At 34.8% G+C, this 21128-nt stretch overlaps 1 protein-coding gene across 4 annotated transcripts in view; it reads right to left on the bottom strand.

The window, feature by feature from the left end:
• LOC141457218 (lachesin-like) overlaps nucleotides 1-21128 on the bottom strand; it is a 492403-nt gene that overhangs the window by 164107 nt on the left and 307168 nt on the right. For 2 of the 4 annotated variants that reach the window (XM_074133882.1, XM_074133883.1), the window contains exon 4: nucleotides 3077-3287. In XM_074133882.1, the coding sequence (XP_073989983.1) occupies nucleotides 3077-3287 (211 nt within the window). Of the gene's footprint in view, nucleotides 1-3076; nucleotides 3303-21128 lie in introns of all 4 variants that reach the window. The other 2 variants (XM_074133879.1, XM_074133880.1) reach the window with 1 other exon arrangement.

Here is a 21128-nt window from a genome sequence, read left to right on the forward strand (position 1 = left end):
TCATAACTTCCAAACTGTGAACGGGGGGCGGAAGCTCATTATTTTCTATTAAAAAACAAATAAAAAGTAGTCATACGCGGGATTCGAACTGGGGACTAGACAAACACCCGTCCCATAATTTTCGTAAAAATAGCTTTAAATAAAACAATTAGAAAATCTATTTTTTAAAGTGACAAATACGGTTCATTAAATTTTGTCCAAACGCTTACTGCCGGATCCGGATATGTTGGCATTTAACCGGATATGAAATTTTATTTTTTAGGGTTTTTCTTTTTTTTTTTTTGAGTTTTTAGAAGATTTTGCTCCAGGCAGTGGTTCCAAAATATAAAGAAGAGATGAAGAAACATGGGAAAGCAGTGAGAGTGGAATATAATTAATGATGTAGCTAAACTAAGATGTTATGGAAATAGTAAAGTTGTTTCAATAAACACAAGTTAAAAGTGTGACAAGAGCAAATCTCTGTTAGATATGCACGTTATGTGTTTCACCATATTAAAGCACGATTTAGAAAAGTAAGTTTATGAGAGTGTAGCACGTTATTTACAGCCTAGGCTTAAATACATCGGGTATACAGTGTTTTCTACTACAACTACAAGCACTACCCTGCTACAGGCGGCTGATTTAGGTGACCGCCATATGACGTCACGTGACTTAGTTAAGCGGTTCCTAAACTAATCTTGTTAATTAGTTTGTCTTGTATATACTGGAGGGCAATGGTTGATGGTAACTAACATTAGAGTGAAAGCTAAAGTTGGGGGGACCGGAGAAGATGGAGTCGACCCGTAGCCCAGGGGTAGAAGAGTAAGTTGTGGGTGAAGAAGTGGATTAACTTACAATAACTGTAAACCTTCTTCTTGCACCAACATGCACCTTGGTAAAATAATGTACATATGTACTTTTCATTAAATACATGCACATTTACAATATCTATGTGTACATAGTTGAGTACATATAATCAATACTTGAGCGCATTGTACGTACAAGATATACACATAACATTTCATGCATACATTGTAGCATGCAAACTATATTTTATAAAACTTCTTGCAACTGAAACCGCTTTTCAACAAACTGCTCTGATCTATTTTCTTTCGTCCTTATAAATGGGTTAATTTTCTAATACTTGATTAGATTAGTTTTGTTATTGGCTCCAACCCACTCCTTAAATCATTGGCTCCTCTTCCTAATCTTTTCCTCTATAATATCCCAATAAAATATTGTTCCTCTGTGAAGAACCTCGGGGTATCACTTTTGGACCAAAACCTATCCTTGAAAAAAAAACATGTTTCCCAAATCTCTGGCCGCTCCATCCACAACCTAAAGCAGTTTAATAGTTCCCTGACACCTTTTTTCCCAATTAAGACCCGGCAACTCCTAGTTTCCTCTCTTATTTTCCCCCCATTTCAACTATGCTAGGCTCTCAAGCGCCTCTCATGAACTGCTTCATACGATTTATTTTCAGCATTCCCAGAGACTCTCTCGCATTTCGCACTGCTACGATGAGTTCAAGTGGCTTTTCCCCTGTCTATCGCCGCCAATATTTTTGTGGCTTCATTTCTTTTCCAAGTCATCCAATCTCAAAGGCCATCATATACCAATTTTCCAACTCTTCAAGTTCAAATCCTCGATCCATTCCCGTTATTAGATCTATATTCTGTACTTCATCCTTCGACAATCTATTTTATCCACGTGTTTCAGATGAACCTCTTTGGTAAGACGTAATCACGAAACAGCCTTCAGTAAAATCACATTTCCGGTTTACAATTCTAGCTACTCCGAATTTTGATTTTCTATTTCATAATCAAATATTGCACAGTATTAATATTACTTAATATCTGATGAGATGCTTCAGAGGAAAAATTATCTTTTATACTTATCAAGTATAAATATTGATTTCAGCAAAACTTCTCTAAATACGTAAATCTAATATCTTAGGGTACGTTCACAACGGAGCTGTGAGCATAGATGATAGCGGAGATGATAGCAGTGATGCATCAGCGCTTATAGAATAACCTAGTACATTCTTATGTGAGCGTGGTCAACGAAGCTTCGACTAGTGACTTATACTCGCTGGTATAAACGAGCATAGATGATAGAATTGAATTTTTCATTTTTCTGCTAGCTGAACTCCAGTATCGGAGCTTCAAAATGGAGGTAGAAAAATTAATTAGTGCTGTCTTTACTCATTATTTTTGGTTATTATTTTATTATTTACTTTTAAACAATATTTTGTTTTTTAAATCGTGCTTACATTTATTTTTATGTGTATTTATTTGATTTTCCTCAATATAACCTTACCTCAGAGTTTTTCTTCTATAGTTATAGGATTTCCATGACAATTTTTTCTACGTTTTCTTAATTTTGACCTTATTTTTTCTAAAATTTAGACAAATGTGGTTGGACCCATCCTCACATATTCAAAAAAACGATCCGGATAATTTCTAAGTTCCTTATATAAATGGCGAAATTCGCCCAAAGTACTTCGTTTTTTTATTTATGGTATGTACATGATATTTTCTACATCTTTTTTTTTTTAAATATACCATTTGGTTGCTGGTGAACATAAAAACTCTTCTTCACTACTCGACATGTTGCATGTATCACAGCTCCGTTGTGCACACTAATCAGCGATTATATTTTACTCTATCAGTTATCATCTCTGCTATCATCTATACTCACAGCTCCGTTGTAAACGTACCCTTACATGTAAGTAGTGTGTCGACAAAAGTTTAAAAAAAAGTCAATTAGTGTAATTCTCTGCTTTAATCGCTCTCTGATGATAGATGAAAGCATGAAATCGGTCAGAAAGTGCGTGCTACCATGGAGAAAATCAATACTTCCGGTGTTTTTGTGGTAAAAATATTTAAATACCCTTTTTTTATTTATTAAAAGTAAATGAATGCGAAAATTTGTGGTACAAAAAAAAGGGAAAATTAGAATTATTGGCTTTTCATTTAGAGCAAAGTGTATAAAGATGTCAAAGCGGTTTTTCCTGTTTCTTTTTTTTCCATGAATCTATTAAATAATGCAAAAGAAAAACCAAAAAAAAACTGTATTATTACTGAACCGAACTCACCTTGCACATCAATACAGCCGACCTGTTTCTTCATATTGGTCGTATTGATTTGGCACATATAACATCCACGATCTGAATATTTGATCTGGCGTATATGAAGGCGCCACATATCTCTATCCGGATCTTGACTCACGGATATCCTAGAATTGTGCGTGACCACTCTTTTATCAAGTGTTAAAACTGTCTGATCTTCAGCTCTTAACCAGCCGACCTGAAAATGAGACAACTGCTATCAATGTCAGATTATAGTTCATTAAGAATAATTAAAATTATGACAAATTATAATTATCGGATAAGAAAAATTCATAAGTACTAGTTGAAAGAAAATTTTTTTTTAAATAATTAATAATTGCAAACATATTTTTCTCTTCAAAATTATTAATTAATTTACAAAGTTCTACTTTAGGATTATTATATAGGGTGTATGCAAAGGAGTGGTCGAAACTTCGGAAGGTGATTCAGCAGTTCAAATGCAACAAAAAATATTCTCTTCACTTTGGCCCGATTCTCAATAGTGTCCAAGATATTTGCATTTTTAACTTTACCATCGATATTCGCGTTTTTCGCCATAAAAACGGCCGTAACTTTTCTATCCTTTATCCTACAACAAATCTGCTTATTCCAAACGAAAGAGCATTAAATTTTTTATAAATTTGCTCAATACAGAGCCTCAAAACGTTTCTTATAACAATGAAATGTTTACTTTAATGTCTAAAAAATTCGTTCTCGATGATTTTTGTTAAAATTTTCAACTGCATTTTTTCAATGGTTAATGAATCAAGAAATCACATAATTTCAGAAAAAGTTGCGTATTTATTGAGCTTCAAGATCATATGGTTTTTTTTTGGTTTTTAATAAAACCCTGCCCTGAACAGAGGGGTGTAAATGCAGAAAACTGGGATTTTGCAAACTGACTTTTCAATACTAGTTTACTCAAGTATAGAAGGATCTGCTGGAGGCTATCCCGCGGTATAGTAGACTAGGATGACAGCCTAGGATGGAAAGGAGTTCGAGCAGACGATTTCGGATATAGGTGTGTGCGCGGATAATGGCTGCAGTCTCCGTGGAGTGAGTCAATTTTAGCACGTCGTGGAGAGTCTGTTGCTAGTCTCAGTAATTTGTTCTGTGTTGTCCTGGAGTTTCTTGATATTGCTACTATAAGTCCAGGCTCCAGGCGGAGCAGGCGTAGAGCAACATCGGCGCTTATAACATGAAAACAAATGAATTTATCTAAATATTGTTGACCAACATTTTTTAATAAATTTTGTGAATTCCAAAATATGTTAAACAAAGTGTTATTTACTTTATTTAAATCGGTCAAGTGCAATTGTTCCCTGTTTTATTATAGAAATATTAGGTTTGTGATACAGTAAGCATTCTAATGAGCAATTCTAATTCTAGAAGGGGATTTGAAATACAATTATCATTTGTGTTTTCGGGGTTTGGAAAATAGACAATTTTAATCCTGTTAAATGGGATATATTTTCTCATTTATCTTGAGACAGACTAACCTTATTACTGTACATATATTAACAACTTTACTGTATAATAATAATTTCAGGTGTTAAGGATTATAGCGGAATTCACAGTGTGATATGTTAAAAAAAAAAATAAATAAATAAAGTAATTGCCTATTTTTTCAGGCGAGCTTTACGTCCAACTACCAAATTAGGTGTTGTGGACAGAGGCAACTAGCAAATATACTTTACTGTAAATTTCTTTTATTAACTATTAAATAAAATCTAAGGCGCAGACCGGGTGCAGAACCCACTAAACCAACAATACATCTTACATTGCGGGTCTAGCCTACCACCGCCTAACATACTTTACTATAAATTTCATTTATTAAACATTAAATAAAATCCAAGACCTAGAGACCAGGGAGAATCGAACCCACTAAACCAACAATACATCTTAGCATTGCGGGTCTAGCCTACCACCGCCTAACATACTTTACTATAAATTTCATTTATTAAACATTAAATAAAATCCAAGACCTAGAGACCAGGGAGAATCTAACCCACTAAACCAACAATACATCTTAGCTTTGCGGGTCTAGCCTACCACCGCCTAACATACTTTACTATAAATTTCATTTATTAAACATTAAATAAAATCCAAGACCTAGAGACCAGGGAGAATCGAACCCACTAAACCAACAATACATCTTAGCTTTGCGGGTCTAGCCTACCACCGCCTAACATACTTTACTATAAATTTCATTTATTAAACATTAAATAAAATCCAAGACCTAGAGACCAGGGAGAATCGAACCCACTAAACCAACAATACATCTTAGCTTTGCGGGTCTAGCCTACCACCGCCTAACATACTTTACTATAAATTTCATTTATTAAACATTAAATAAAATCCAAGACCTAGAGACCAAGGAGAATCGAACCCACTAAACCAACAATACATCTTAGCATTGCGGGTCTAGCCTACCACCGCCTAACATACTTTACTATAAATTTCATTTATTAAACATTAAATAAAATCCAAGACCTAGAGACCAGGGAGAATCGAACCCACTAAACCAACAATACATCTTAGCATTGCGGGTCTAGCCTACCACCGCCTAACATACTTTACTATAAATTTCATTTATTAAACATTAAATAAAATCCAAGACCTAGAGACCAGGGAGAATCGAACCCACTAAACCAACAATACATCTTAGCTTTGCGGGTCTAGCCACCACCGCCTAACATACTTTACTATAAATTTCATTTATTAAACATTAAATAAAATCCAAGACCTAGAGACCAGGGAGAATCGAACCCACTAAACCAACAATACATCTTAGCATTGCGGGTCTAGCCTACCACCGCCTAACATACTTTACTATAAATTTCATTTATTAAACATTAAATAAAATCCAAGACCTAGCGACCAGGGAGAATCGAACCCACTAAACCAACAATACATCTTAGCTTTGCGGGTCTAGCCTACCACCGCCTAACATACTTTACTATAAATTTCATTTATTAAACATTAAATAAAATCCAAGACCTAGAGACCAGGGAGAATCGAACCCACTAAACCAACAATACATCTTAGCTTTGCGGGTCTAGCCTACCACCGCCTAACATACTTTACTATAAATTTCATTTATTAAACATTAAATAAAATCCAAGACCTAGAGACCAAGGAGAATCGAACCCACTAAACCAACAATACATCTTAGCATTGCGGGTCTAGCCTACCACCGCCTAACATACTTTACTATAAATTTCATTTATTAAACATTAAATAAAATCCAAGACCTAGAGACCAGGGAGAATCGAACCCACTAAACCAACAATACATCTTAGCATTGCGGGTCTAGCCTACCACCGCCTAACATACTTTACTATAAATTTCATTTATTAAACATTAAATAAAATCCAAGACCTAGAGACCAGGGAGAATCGAACCCACTAAACCAACAATACATCTTAGCTTTGCGGGTCTAGCCTACCACCGCCTAACATACTTTACTATAAATTTCATTTATTAAACATTAAATAAAATCCAAGACCTAGAGACCAGGGAGAATCGAACCCACTAAACCAACAATACATCTTAGCATTGCGGGTCTAGCCTACCACCGCCTAACATACTTTACTATAAATTTCATTTATTAAACATTAAATAAAATCCAAGACCTAGAGACCAGGGAGAATCGAACCCACTAAACCAACAATACATCTTAGCTTTGCGGGTCTAGCCTACCACCGCCTAACATACTTTACTATAAATTTCATTTATTAAACATTAAATAAAATCCAAGACCTAGAGACCAGGGAGAATCGAACCCACTAAACCAAAAAAACATCTTAGCTTTGCGGGTCTAGCCTACCACCGCCTAACATACTTTACTATAAATTTCATTTATTAACCATTAAATAAAATCCAAGGCCTAGAGACCAGGAGTAGAACACACTAAACCAACAATACATCTTAGCATTGCGGGTCTAGCCTATAACCACCTAAAATACTTTACTATAAATTTCTTTTATTAACCATTAAATAAAATCCAATACCTAGAGGCCAGGGAGAATCGAACCCACTAAACCAACAATACATCTTAGCTTTGCGGGTCTAGCCTACCACCGCCTAACATACTTTACTATAAATTTCATTTATTAAACATTAAATAAAATCCAAGACCTAGAGACCAGGGAGAATCGAACCCACTAAACCAACAATACATCTTAGCATTGCGGGTCTAGCCTACCACCGCCTAACATACTTTACTATAAATTTCATTTATTAAACATTAAATAAAATCCAAGACCTAGAGACCAGGGAGAATCGAACCCACTAAACCAACAATACATCTTAGCTTTGCGGGTCTAGCCTACCACCGCCTAACATACTTTACTATAAATTTCATTTATTAAACATTAAATAAAATCCAAGACCTAGAGACCAGGGAGAATCGAACCCACTAAACCAAAAAAACATCTTAGCTTTGCGGGTCTAGCCTACCACCGCCTAACATACTTTACTATAAATTTCATTTATTAACCATTAAATAAAATCCAAGGCCTAGAGACCAGGAGTAGAACACACTAAACCAACAATACATCTTAGCATTGCGGGTCTAGCCTATAACCACCTAAAATACTTTACTATAAATTTCTTTTATTAACCATTAAATAAAATCCAATACCTAGAGGCCAGGAGAAGAACCCACTAACCAACAATACATCTTAGCTTTGCGGGTCTAGTATCATAACCGCTCGGCTATCCGTGGCGACTATTACAACGTGATAGGTAAAATTGCAGAATTAGTTAATAGATAATGTTCTTAAGCTTTCAAAGTTATCATAAACAAAAACAATAACAAAATTCAGTTTTCACTCAAACAAAGTGCGACATGTAGCCAACTTGATGTCATTAGTAGATGATGGTATATGATTAGATTTGACAGTAAAATCAAAACTAGTATATCTGAATTCGTGCAAAACCAGGGAAAAGTGATAAAAGATGGAAAAACAATAAACATGAAATACATTTCCAAAAAAACAAAACAACATATTTCCTTCACATGGAAACTCCATGGCTAAAAAAAAAGAAAAAAGAGAAACCACCCACGCCAAACTCATTTACTGTCAACATGCAAACGAATTGTCCAGAAGGTTTTATTTTAATATAACAAGTGTAGCAATGTTAATTCAAGGCAACAAACCTAAAATGTAAACCATGTTGTTTATTCAACAAGTTCAAACGAAGCTTGAAACGGTCCCCCGTTAAATATTTATCATTTCTGCTCTTTAATCCCCACCATCGCTTCTGGACTCTCCGCCGCCTCCAGACTGTTGCGGCGACGGCGGCAGCAGCCTCCCTAGCCGCTCCCCAAATACCCCGTCCCCCCATTCATTCATTCTAGATGTGATTGTTGTTAACTCTATTACATACTACGTTTTGTACTTCTGTTATATTTATTTACTTTTGTAAAATGTTTATTACATTTTATTTTATTTAATTAGATGCATATTTTATTTTTACAGAACTTTTTTAAAAAAATCTTTTATTAAATTTACAACGCAATGTAGTTGCATCAACTACATGTGGTACATGATTAAAAAAATAGCGATGAAAATATACGATTGGAGTAGGTACCCAGCAGTGTCACTCCATTATCTTGGACATATTGTATCGAAGTTGACCTGAGAAGAATAAGAAAGGCCTAGATTGTTCTGGGAGTTGAGCGACCGAAGTCTATAACGGTCCACCCCTGTGTAAAAGCCAGCTAAGGGAGCGGCCCCAGTTGGGGTGGGGGCAGTATGTGTTTTCCCCAGCAAGTGAGTGGCAGGTGGGAGTGAGACAGACGGAGTTAAGAGTGAGACAGACGGAATTAAAGTGGGGCAGTCCCAGTTTGAGTGGGGGAGTCGCTGTTGGAGTTGCAGTCAGACAGAGTTGCAGTCAGTCAAGGTTGGAGTCTCTGATGGAGAGGACCAGAGTGAATCTCTGATGGAGAGAACCAGAGTGAGTCTCGGTTGGAGAGAGCCAGAGTTGTGTCGGAGTTCGAGAGAGTCAGTGTTGCGGAGTGCTTCAGAGTTAGCTAGTTGGGCGGTTAGTCAGTTAGTGAGTAGAGCTTTGTTAGTGCGGTTGAGTCTAGCGAAATTCGGTGCAGTGCGGACCAGTAGTCAGTCGTGGAACAGTTTTTGTGGTGTATTTACGTAGGAGTAAGTAACAGTAAATTGTTGTGACTGTTGTAAATGGTAACTGTAGTTGAATAGCGTTAGTTGCTAGTAAATGTTAATGTGTTAATAAATCTAATTACTACTTATAAGTTTAGCGAGTTTTATTATTTATCAAAACCCCGCATAGATTAAATTAACTAGTGGCAGTCATTAGTTGTGTTGTTAAAGTTTTTAGTAAAAGGACAAAAACTTTACAATATATGATGACAGTAGATCGCGAGGCCATCTTCTCATCAGTCTTCTTGGAAGATCGCCTGGTATTGCAGAAGAAGATAGTTTTTCGATTAGAGGAGGGTTACGATGAGCTGCTGTAGAGGAGTGAAATTTGAGAGAAAAAAAAGAAGAGTTTTAGCAAGAAGATCTTTAACAAAAGCGTAGAACTTAATATAATAATCATGTACTTCTTGGGAAAACTCAAATTGGAAAATTTCAATCACAATATTTTCTCATATTATGTTTGAGAAAAGTAAAAGGAAAGTCGGAAAACATGTTCGTATACGCACATATTACGTACTGTTTAATAATAGAAGTTTGCCAATTCAAATACTGCATTCCACCCACACTTCGTCCGCTTGAACTTCAAATTTGTAGTTATGAAAGTTATCTATTAAATTAAATTCATATATATATATATGTATATATTAGAGCGTGTTTGTAAGAGGGAGAGAATTTGATATCAAACAGAAATATTTGAATTATTATAACAGTTAAGGAATAAATTATTTTCATTTATTCTAAATTTTATTTTATACTTTTTCTGAGATAGACTAAAACAGTTAAAGCAGCAATAGTTCTATTAATTTTAAAACGCATTTTTTGTGGCTTATCATGTTAGCGTCAGAAACTATTTTTAGTGAATAATTTGTTCAATCAAAAATTACTCACTAAAAACGTAAAATTGTACAATTGAACACAATATCAGCTGGGAAGATAAGTCTTTCACGATTAATCGCTTTCATTTCTGCATGTTTTTTTAAAAATATTTTTAGATTGTTACAGGAAATTTATCTAAAATTAATGTCAAGTTGGCAGACAAACAAAGTCATGCTAAGTTATGTTTTTATTTTTAATTATTTATTTTTGTTGGGTGAAGTCCTTTGAGTAGAATGCCAAATACTTTGCTGAATAGCGGTAGTCAAGTATGCCACGTTATCGTCTAGTTGTTGAGAATTCTTTAAGGACACATTTAAGTTCAGTTTTTCGTCAAGAGTTTCTCGAAATAAGTCCCAGTCAACAGTTCCGTTTATTAGGGTTTGTCGGGGAAGAGCTGGTTTTGGGTGAATGTCAAGACGTAGAATGACGGGGCTATAATCTGAAGACAAGTCGTTTAATGTGTATATGTCGGTGTGTAAAGAGGTAATATTAGAACAGATAAAGAAGTCAAGAAGGTCAGTTCTTTTGCGAGGAGAAGTTGGCCAGTAAGTCGGTTGTAACTATTTTGATTGAGGATAGAGTCCTAAGAGTTCGACCTCTCGGATTCGCCACCCGGCCGCCCCAACTCGGATGCTTAGCGTTGTAATCGCCACCACATATGAAACGAGACCCCAAGAGAAGAGAGAAAGGATGAGAAATCGTTTTGATGGATATTGTGGTTAGGAGGACAGTAAACAGCTGCAAAAGTGTAGGAGAAGGGCTCTGTCAGTAAAGAGACTACTATAGATTGTAGGAAAGGTGTAGCGTTTTAGGGTATTAAGAAATGTTGTAAGGAAGTTCGAATAAGTTATATTAAGAAATAGTTTCATTAATTACTTTGAATGGAGATAGAAAGTATTCCAAACAACGTCTTGGAAAATTGGTCTTTTAATTAAGAATAAATACCTGAATTTGACTTTTTTTTTTTTGCGAATCATCAGGTGATGATTACATATTTCCTAATTATAATGAACACTTTCGTGCGGAGAACATAATTAGACTTTCAGAAGATACGATATGTTCATGTACACCCTAATGTGCTTAAATATGTCCTAATAGACGAAATCTGAGAATTGGTATTCATTTTTACTTCTAACGGAGCCAAAAACTACATATTTCGTGTTTAAAGTGAATATATACGAGGTGTGTTCAAAAAGTAACGGGAATTTTTAAATTTCGCGGGTTTGGAGAGTCTGATTGTAAATTTTTTTTTTTTATTATGTTGGTACACATGCCCCTGAAGTACGATAAAATTTTCAGTAATATTCATTGTTTACTTCTTAAGTGGCAGCCGTTAAGGTTAGACGTGTTTTTCGAGCTTGGCGATTTTTGTTTGTTAAAAAAAATGGATCAAAGAATTTGTATTAAATTTTGCGTAAAAAATGAAATAAAGTGTAATAAAGTGTGTGAAATGTTAATAAAGGCATATGGTGAGTCTGCTATGAGTAAAACAAGGATTTACGAGTGGTATAAGCGTTTCCAAGATGGCCGCGAAAACGTTGAAGATGACGAACGACCTGGACGTCCAAGCACATCAACAACCGATGAAAACGTGAAAAAAGTGAAAGAAATGGTTATGAACGATCGCCGAATCACAATCAGAGAAGTCGCTGATGATGTTGCCATATCAATTGGCTCATGCCATGAAATTTTTTCGGATGTTTTGGGTATGAAACGTGTGGCAGCAAAATTTGTTCCAAAATTGTTGAATTTCGAACAAAAACAGCGGAGAATGGAAGTTGCTCAAGAGTCACTCAATGAAGTCGACAACGATGCGGATCTACTGAAACGTGTTATAACAGGTGACGAAACATGGGTTTACGGATATGATGTCGAAACTAAGGCTCAATCGTCCCAGTGGAGGCATTCTGGATCGCCAAGACCGAAAAAGGCTCGACAAGTGCGGTCGAATGTGAAGGTTATGCTCACTGTGTTCTTCGATTTTAATGGCATAGTGCATCATGAATTCTTGCCACAAGGTCAAACAATCAATAAGGAGTACTACCTACAAGTTCAACGCCGTTTGCGTGAAGCAATCCGAAAAAAACGCCCGGATTTGTGGCAAAACAATTCATGGATTTTGCACCACGATAATGCACCTGCTCACACTTCATTGCTTGTTCGTGAATTTTTGGCCAAAAACAAAACTTTAACGATGCCCCAGCCTCCATATTCGCCAGACATGGCTCCATGTGACTTTTTTCTATTTCCAAACATAAAGAGAACATTAAAAGGCCGTCGTTTTACAAGCATAGATGACATTAAAAGCGAATCGCTGAAAGAGCTGAAAGCTATCACAAAGATCGAGTTTCAGAAGTGTTTCGAGGATTGGAAAAAGCGCTGGCACAAGTGTATTGTATGCGAAGGGGACTACTTTGAAGGCGACAATATTAATGTAGATGAATAAATAAATATTTTTTTCAAAAAACGAAAATTCCCGTTACTTTTTGAACACACCTCGTATTCAGGTGGAGATTGCTCAGGTTTTAGGATGTCCTAGAATTGATGATAAATGAACTAGAGAACAACTGCAACACTGAGGAATGAAGATAAATGATAAAAAACAAAGAGAATGCATGGTTAAATCAACGAAAGAAAAATATATTGAAAGCGAACGGGAAAAGTTATTGTATAAAAGAGTAGAGGTATGCCAATAATTGGCTTCGTAATTAAAGGCGGAAGTTGGAAGTGAGAAGGAAAAGGGAAGAAGTGTGCAGACAGGAAAAGCTGTGAGGGTGCTCTGGAAAAGAGGTATTCCTAAAAAAAGAAGAAGTAGGAAATGATTCTCCACTCAAAAATTTCAAGAAAAAGTGTAGGAATGATAGAAATAGATTATTAGAGAAGGTGGCTAAAGAAGAGAAGAATGATTTGAATAAGAAATAATCCAACAAAAGAAAGAAGAAACAGAATCAATTACTCAAAAGATTAAAAAAAAAAGAGTTACCATGGTGCGGTCATCTAAGAAGATGAGATAAGAAAGTGGGTACCGAACTGGAGGAGAAACAGACAATTAAGAAGATGGAAGGATGACATCAATGGCCTGAGAGACGAGATTTACACTACTGAGAGTTCTGGAGGAAAGATTTGATCTAAGAAGCAAGCCGTAAGAAGCAAAAAGCAGCATAAATAATTAAGCATTTTTTTTTTTTTTAAATTTTTAAACATCATGAATCATAAGTTTGCTTATTTCCTCGATATTCAAAGCAAAATCAATTTATCTATATTTTATTAATTTAAGGCGTGCCAACATCTAAGTTAATTGGCGCCCGTTAGCTTTTTACAGTACACTTTCGGCTTCTGGACAGTGTTCTCTCGTTACAACGCAATCACTGAACGGTGTGCTGTAAGAAGCTCCTAAGAGGAGAGAAAATCTAAGAGCCAGCAGCTGGATTCGAACCCGGGATCTCCGCAAAGGAATCCAAAATACGCCAACCGCGTAGGTAATTTCTCACCAAACCACATTATTATTATTAATTATTATTGTTATTAATATTATTATTATTATTATTTTTTTTTTGGCGCATCAACAGCTGAGGTTATTAGTGCCCGGAGCATTTTCCAGTGCACTGCCGGCCTCCGGACAGTGTTCTCTCGCTACAGGTAACACTGTCCATCATCGGACTGTAAGCTGTAAGAAGCTCCTAGGAAGAGAAAATCTAAGGGTCAGCAGCTGGATTCGAACCCGGGACCTCCGCGTGGGAGTCCAGCATGCTAACCGCATAGCTAATCCCTTCCCTTATTGTTATTATTATTACTATTATTAGAACACGAAGTGTTACGAGTAAATCATCTTTCTAAATTTCCTTTTTTAATGGTTACTTCATACAGATGTAATGTACTGGTAATTTTACCATTGTCCAATAAGCACAATGCTAACGTTACTTAATTGAAGACTGCAGCAATTTCAAACTTACATTAAATCAAAGTTGCGCTTTACTTGCAACTATTGAACTTTTAAGCACAAGATTCACCATTGGCCCAAAATAGAACTCCAGCTATATATTTGTGATCTAACAAATAAGTGAAAGTAGTTCTCCAGTGATGCACGTGGGGTATTCCTTTCTCAGCTTTGAATAATAGATGTAAGGGTCCTGGAAGCTGCGTAATGCTCCCTCTCTTAAAGGAAAGAAGATAAAAAGGAGAGTACTTCTAAATTGAATAGTTCAATTTATAGTTCTCATATTATCAATTTGAAAAATCAAATTGGTTATTTTTGTGTATGAAAGATAATTCTATTTTCTTCTTGTTGTAAGTAGACTATTTAAGTTGTGCCCCAAACTGTGTCTTGTGATCTTTCAGTGGGTTGCAATTTTTGTGGAGATGGGTTAAATCAGGAAGTTTCTTGTTGAAATAGATGCACTGATGCTGATGGCCTTTACATTCATATCCGGTGCTATACTGCCACAGTTCGAGCCTTGAGCAACCTTCAGGAACTTGTTCCACTTACACCCAGTTCTGCAGCTGTCCTTCCAGCTTGGTTGATACATCACTTCTGTGGCCTGCCTATTTTTTTCTTTTCCCTAGCTGGTTTGAAAGACATTTTAGGGGGGGGTATAAGATCATCTGCCCATCATAGCTAAGTTATCTCAACATACTTCACTATGGGGATATCCTTGTGTAGCTCTTATAGTCGCACATTAAGTCTCCTCTTTCTTTTTCACGTTTTCCCTATTTCTCTGTTCATTCTTCCTTTTGCTCTAACTGTTGATTCTACGTTCTCTCTAATGGTGTTTAATTCGATTAAATTGAACTAGTATTAGTTGAGTTACATAATTTTCAAGTATTTCAACTAAAAACTCGCAAAATTTCTCTACCAACATCTTTAACCACCACATTAACACCGAGCAGCTATCAATTATCTATAGTGAATCCCTAGAAAGGTCGGAGAATCAGAGATTAAGAATAACTATCCTCTAAAACTATCCCTCAGTATAACCTTCTCGAGAGGATAAAGTAAAGTAATGCCTTTAAGATAGGCTTTACGTCCTCAATGCCAAATTAGGTGCCATGGACACGTAGGTGCAAGTACAAAAAAAAGGCGTAGGTGCAAACGTAGTTTACTAATAAATGAGATTGGTCTGAGCGCTAAAATTATCAAAACCTTAAAAAGTTTATATAACCGGGCAACTATAGTCCTAAAAGATAATTCTATAATGGAAATTGTAGACGTGACTCAGGGTGTTCTGCAGGGTGATTCGTTGAGTCCCCTAATATTCTCCCTATTTATTTCGGACCTGATTGTTCACCTAAAAAATAGTGACTGCAATGGCGTTAATGTTGGCCATCATACTGAGATTACTGCGTTAATGTATGCCGATGATCTTGTATTACTTGATGATAATTGGGCAGCAGCAAATAAAAAACTAAAATCACTTTCTGTTTATTGTCACCAAAATTCGTTAACAGTAAATCCTGATAAATCTAAAATATTGATTTTTAAAAGGGGAGGTAGAGTGAAATCTATGAAACCCCTTTTTTACGATAACTTCAAAATTGAAATAGTAAAACAATACATTTATCTCGGAGTGCTTTTCTCTTCTTCAGGCCTTTTTTCACTTACAGCTGACCATTTTATTAGAAAATCACAATTAGCATCCCGTAAAGTTAGAGAAATTTTAATAAAGTCAAAATCGGATTCGCTAGTGACAAGAGAAAAATTATTAGAATCTATGATTAATTCCGTTTTATTAAACAGCGCAGAAATTTGGGCTCAGACCAGATATTTTAAATCCATCTTCAATTGGCCACGAAATGTGCCTAATCATTATGTACGTATAGAAGTTGGGTTAGAGGCTATTGAAACTGAGGTTCTAAAAAAGATGGTTAGATGGTGGTATAAAGTTTAACTAATGGATGGTAACCGCCTCCCAAAGATATGTTTGAATATTTTAAAATCCCTCAGTAATGACAGAATATCTGTGGTTAAATTTAATTGGTGCACTCAGTTAAAAGGAAAATTTGATTCTATTGATGCAGTTAGCTTGCTAAATACTAGCGAAATGTCACAATTTAAGGATGAATTCAGCAGTAGCATTCTGAAATTTCGGAATAATAAATTTTCTTTAGACATTAACGCTGTTCAGCATTCAAATTACAATCCAGAATTAAGAAAGATAAGTAGTCTAACGCTGGGTGAGCAATATTTGTCTCTTAGGGTGCCAATTATAAAACATAAACTAATTAGTCAATTGAGGTTATGTCAGCCTCGTTCATTTCAAATCACTTCTTCTGGTTTCAGAAACAGTTTTCAAGCAGATACCTCCAATTGCCCTATATGCAGCATTCCCGAAAGAGAGGATTTACAGCACTTTTTATTAAAATGTTTAAGGCTGCAATCTTATAGAGATAAATACTTGAATAAATACATTTCTAGTATTTCAGATGTAGATGTTCAAGTTCAAACTCTATTAGATGTAGCCGATATTGATAAATTAAATAATTTATTTTATTTTATAACAAGTGCCTTCAAAATGAGGAATTTCGTTTTAAGTTTATAAAAATACTTTTATAATTTTGTTTTGTTTTTAATTTTTTATGTTTTTAAATTTTGGTTCTTTTTATTTTCATTCGATTGGAATGTATATTTTTAGTTTTCAATTTAAGTTTTTATTTATGTTTTATAAGGTTTTATTTTACATTATTTAACCAAACTTCATTTGTATAGGGTAGAACCCTTAAAACAAATAAATTATTCTATTCTAATTAATTCTCAAATTAACCATTAAATAGAATCGCAAGTCTTAGTCCAGAATACTTCTTAGCTTTGCAGGGGCTCGCCTCTACCCCTCCCTCTCTCTAAGACCTTGATAATACCGAAAGAATAAATAAGAGCTCCAGGAAAAATGAGGGGTAGCTGAACCTTATGCTAAATATTTTCTACTAGATTTTACTCTTCCAAAATGCTGGCTAAAATAAATAAAGTTTTTCACAATTACTACTATACCCAATTTTCCAACCACAAAGGCAGTTAATTAATAATAATTTTTAAAAAGAAAAGTATAAAAAGAGAGATTATACCTTTCTAAGAAAGAAAATTATAAGATTTCCCAAGCCACCCACAATTATTGATTTACCCAGTCAGAAAAATAAATAAATACAATAAATATAATTATATATTTCTGCAATAGAATTATCTACTCATCTTGCTGAGTTATATATTAATTTTACTAATTATATAAATTTAAAATTAAAAAAATCTAAAAATAATAAATGGTCTTTAAACATACATAGTAGAACTTTTTCATGAAATGGTGGTGCGTGACTAAACTAAATAAATGTTTTTTTAAATTAAATATAGTTACAATCGAACTAAATATCGAATCAAATTACCGTAAATCGTAGTTTTTTGTATGAGCTAAATGGTAATCGTTTATACTGTTGTGTAACTATTGTAATTATCTTTGTTTTCCTTTCCTACTCCTTTGAAGTTGATCAAATTATCGATTAAATAAATCGATGTCACTTAAATGATAATTTAAAATTTATTAATAAATAATTCAGTTAAAAGAAAAACACAAGTTTTATTTACATTTATTTGCTCTCTTTAACCTATTATAATGAATCTAGAATTTAAAAAATATTGCGTGCGGTTTATGATAAAGTGAGTTTTTTTAAAAGAAATTCTTCTTGAAATAATCTATTTTTCTTGCGGTCAATTCTTTACTTTGCATATTCGTAAATAACTGATAAATTACCATCAGTATGGTTTTTTGTTCGATGAAATGGTTAAGTAACTTTTGAATTTAAACCCTCTCTAAAATTAATTTAAATTATTTTTGCATAAATTTCCCTTTTTCTCTATAAAAAGAACGAAAAAAAAAAGATTTATACATATTTATATATAGAGTATAAAAAAGATCTGGTGTGAACGCCCACGTGACTTTCTCTTATTAAAATTCAAGGTCGAAAAGTATAATCTCTGAGTTTATAAAAAAAAAAAAAAAAAAAAAAAAAAATGCATTTTAATGATTCCTAATCTTTAAACAAATATAGGCGCCACGATAGCCGAGCGGTTAAGAGACTAGACCCGCAATGCTAAGATGTATTGTTGGTTAGTGGGTTCGATTCCCGGTCTCAGAGGTCTTGGATTTTATTTAATGTTTAATTTGAGAACTTTATAGCAAAGTAAGTTTGCTAGCCGCCTCCGTCCACAACAACTAATTGAGTAGTTGGATGTAGAACCTGTCTGAAAAAATAGGCAATAATTTACCTTAAGTAGATAGTAAAAGTAAAACCATAGAATATACTGAAACAATTTAATTGGCATATCTACCCAAATCTATCTCTCAAAAAGAATTATAGAACTATCTGTGGGTATCATGGATGGGTTTTTTCCTCCGAATAACTCCAATATTATTAATTTTTAGAACAGCCAGTCTTTCTTGGAACCCACACACTAGATTAAAAAGAACAGAACTAAACAGATGCCATCGACTACTTAAAAGACAATTGGACAATAGATCAAAACTCTCCCTGGACTAATTTATACTACTATTTTAAAACCCATCTGGGCGTATGGAATAGAGCTGTGGGGTTCCAACCAAACGCACAAATCTTCGAAAAAATTCAGTCCCTACAATCTAAAATACTTCGAACTATCCTAAACGCTCCATTTTATGTCTCCAACTTGGACTATACACACTGACCTTAACATTCCTTTTTTTCGATTCAGGATACAGAAAACTCCACTTCAGCCTGCAATCTCATATAAATCCTCTAGCTAAAAATCTTTCTTCTAGAACTCTTCCTAATAGCCCGGACAAGACGCCTTAAAAGACAGTGTGGCCTCGTGATCTCCTCTCAAGTGAAGAGAGCGACTAACAGTCTAATGTTTTGTAGTGTAACCACTGGGGTAACTTCTCCACTCGTTTGCTTCATTGTCTCTTTTATCGCCAAAGCGCTGATTGTAGCAAAAATAAACGCAAAAAAAAAAGATCGGCCAGAAAACGTAGTAGCAAATACATGAACTTTTTATAAACACTTCAAGCCCCAAGTCATACCAACATTCCATTTATTTAATTAATTACTTTAACCAATTACCCTTAATTGTAGAAATTTTAATGATAATAAAAACTAGATAACTACTTAGTAACATCTTGATAATTAGAACAAAATTCTTAAAGAAGAAATAAAAAATAATTTAGAATAAATGACGTGTTAAAGAAGAAAGCGAGAAAAGTCTTACAACCATTAAGCTCACAATTTATGAAGCACAAAGTAACTAACAAAGTTTTATAACTTAGTCGCACTTTTAACCTGCGAGAAGAAATAACTAAATTAAAATCAATTAAGTTTTCTGTTACTTATCTTCTTTTTTTGATAAGAGTTTATAATAATAATCATTAAAAAGTACATTATTATATAATGTCATTATATTAGATTATCTTTTCTCAGAGTTAATTAAAATAATTTAGGAGAAAATATTGCATGAGAAAATAAAAAGTAATATCAATTTGCATGTTTAGGAGTAAGTGCTTTATAATACAACTTAATGCACACATGTAATTTTGAATATTAAAATAGATTTACAACCAGACTGTACTTCTACGCACTTAGATTATACGATTCCTCGGACTGTACGTGAACGAACGTTAAACATGGAATTCACATTCACGCCTCTAAAAGACCCTAACTGGCAAGATTCCTTGACAGACAATCAAAATTAACGCCTAAAAACAATGAACTCGAACTGTATGGTTCAGCCAAGTATTCGGACATCTATCGATTCCAAAAACTAGTCACAAATCCTTTGACATATGATGATCTAAAAAATTAGGTATCTAATAGAACGATTCACTCTGATCTAAAAAGTACCTTATATTCAAGACAATTCTCATCAGAGAGAATTTAATTAGTGCAATGCGGTATTCCTATATTCCGAAGAAATTAATAAGACTAGTGAAGGTAACTATGAATAATAGTAACGGCAAAGTGTTCATTAACAACGGCCTTCTAAGTGATGTCTTATGGAGTAAGACAAGGTGATGCGCTATCTGCTGACACTTTTCAACATTGCACTGCACAATGTGATGAACAGGCTCAATATTACAGGGCATATGATCTATTCCTCTAGCCAAATCTGCGCGTATGCGGACGATATATGCCTGGTAGCAAGAAACATCCGCTCATTAAGAGAAGTGTTTCAAAATATTAAAAGCCGAGGGCGAAGAAAATAGTGCTGACCGTGAATGTAAGTAAAACTAAGTACATGAATGTCAGTCCGAATGGTAATGCAGTAATAACCCAACATTTAGAAGTGAAAGGATATCGTTTTGAAAAGGTAAAGTAGTTTACTTACTTGGGGGGGGGGGCTGAGCTCTATTGTGAGAATAAGATTGTCTCTGAGGATTATGGACGGTAGCCGCGCCTACTTCGCTAATATTAAACTCTTCCGTTCGGCCTTATTGTCACGAAAAACAAAAGTAAATTTGTACAAAACATTAATAAGACCAGTCATGACTTACACCTACGAAACATGGGCCCAATGTACGCTTACCACCAAAATGATGAAAGCCTTCGAAAGAAAAATGCTGAGGAAGAAGATATATGGACCCTTATGTGAGGGAGGTGAATGGAGGATAAGAAAAAATATTGAGCTATATGAGCAGCCTGGAGAGTGCGATATTGTTAAGTTTATTAAAGCTATAAGAATAGAATGGTTAGGCCATATAGTAAGAGTGCCGGACTATAGAATGCTGAAGAAAATCTTTTTATCCGCTACGCAAGGCAAAAGAGAAAGAGGACGTCCAAGAAGACGATGGGCTCAGGATGTCGAAAACGACCTGAATATATTGGGCGTCACAAATTGGAAAAAGAAAGTCGAATGCAGAGAGAGTAATGGCTTAATGTTGTTTAGGAAGCCAAGGCCCACCCCGGGCTGTAGTGCTGTGTAGTAAGTAAGAATTCAAGACAAACATCTTCGCCCGATACCGGAAGGTTGACTCTCG

This window comes from Rhodnius prolixus, unplaced genomic scaffold (assembly GCF_049639745.1).
Source record: "Rhodnius prolixus isolate KJV_2025 unplaced genomic scaffold, Rpr scaffold_10, whole genome shotgun sequence".
NCBI classification, from domain to species: domain Eukaryota; kingdom Metazoa; phylum Arthropoda; class Insecta; order Hemiptera; family Reduviidae; genus Rhodnius; species Rhodnius prolixus.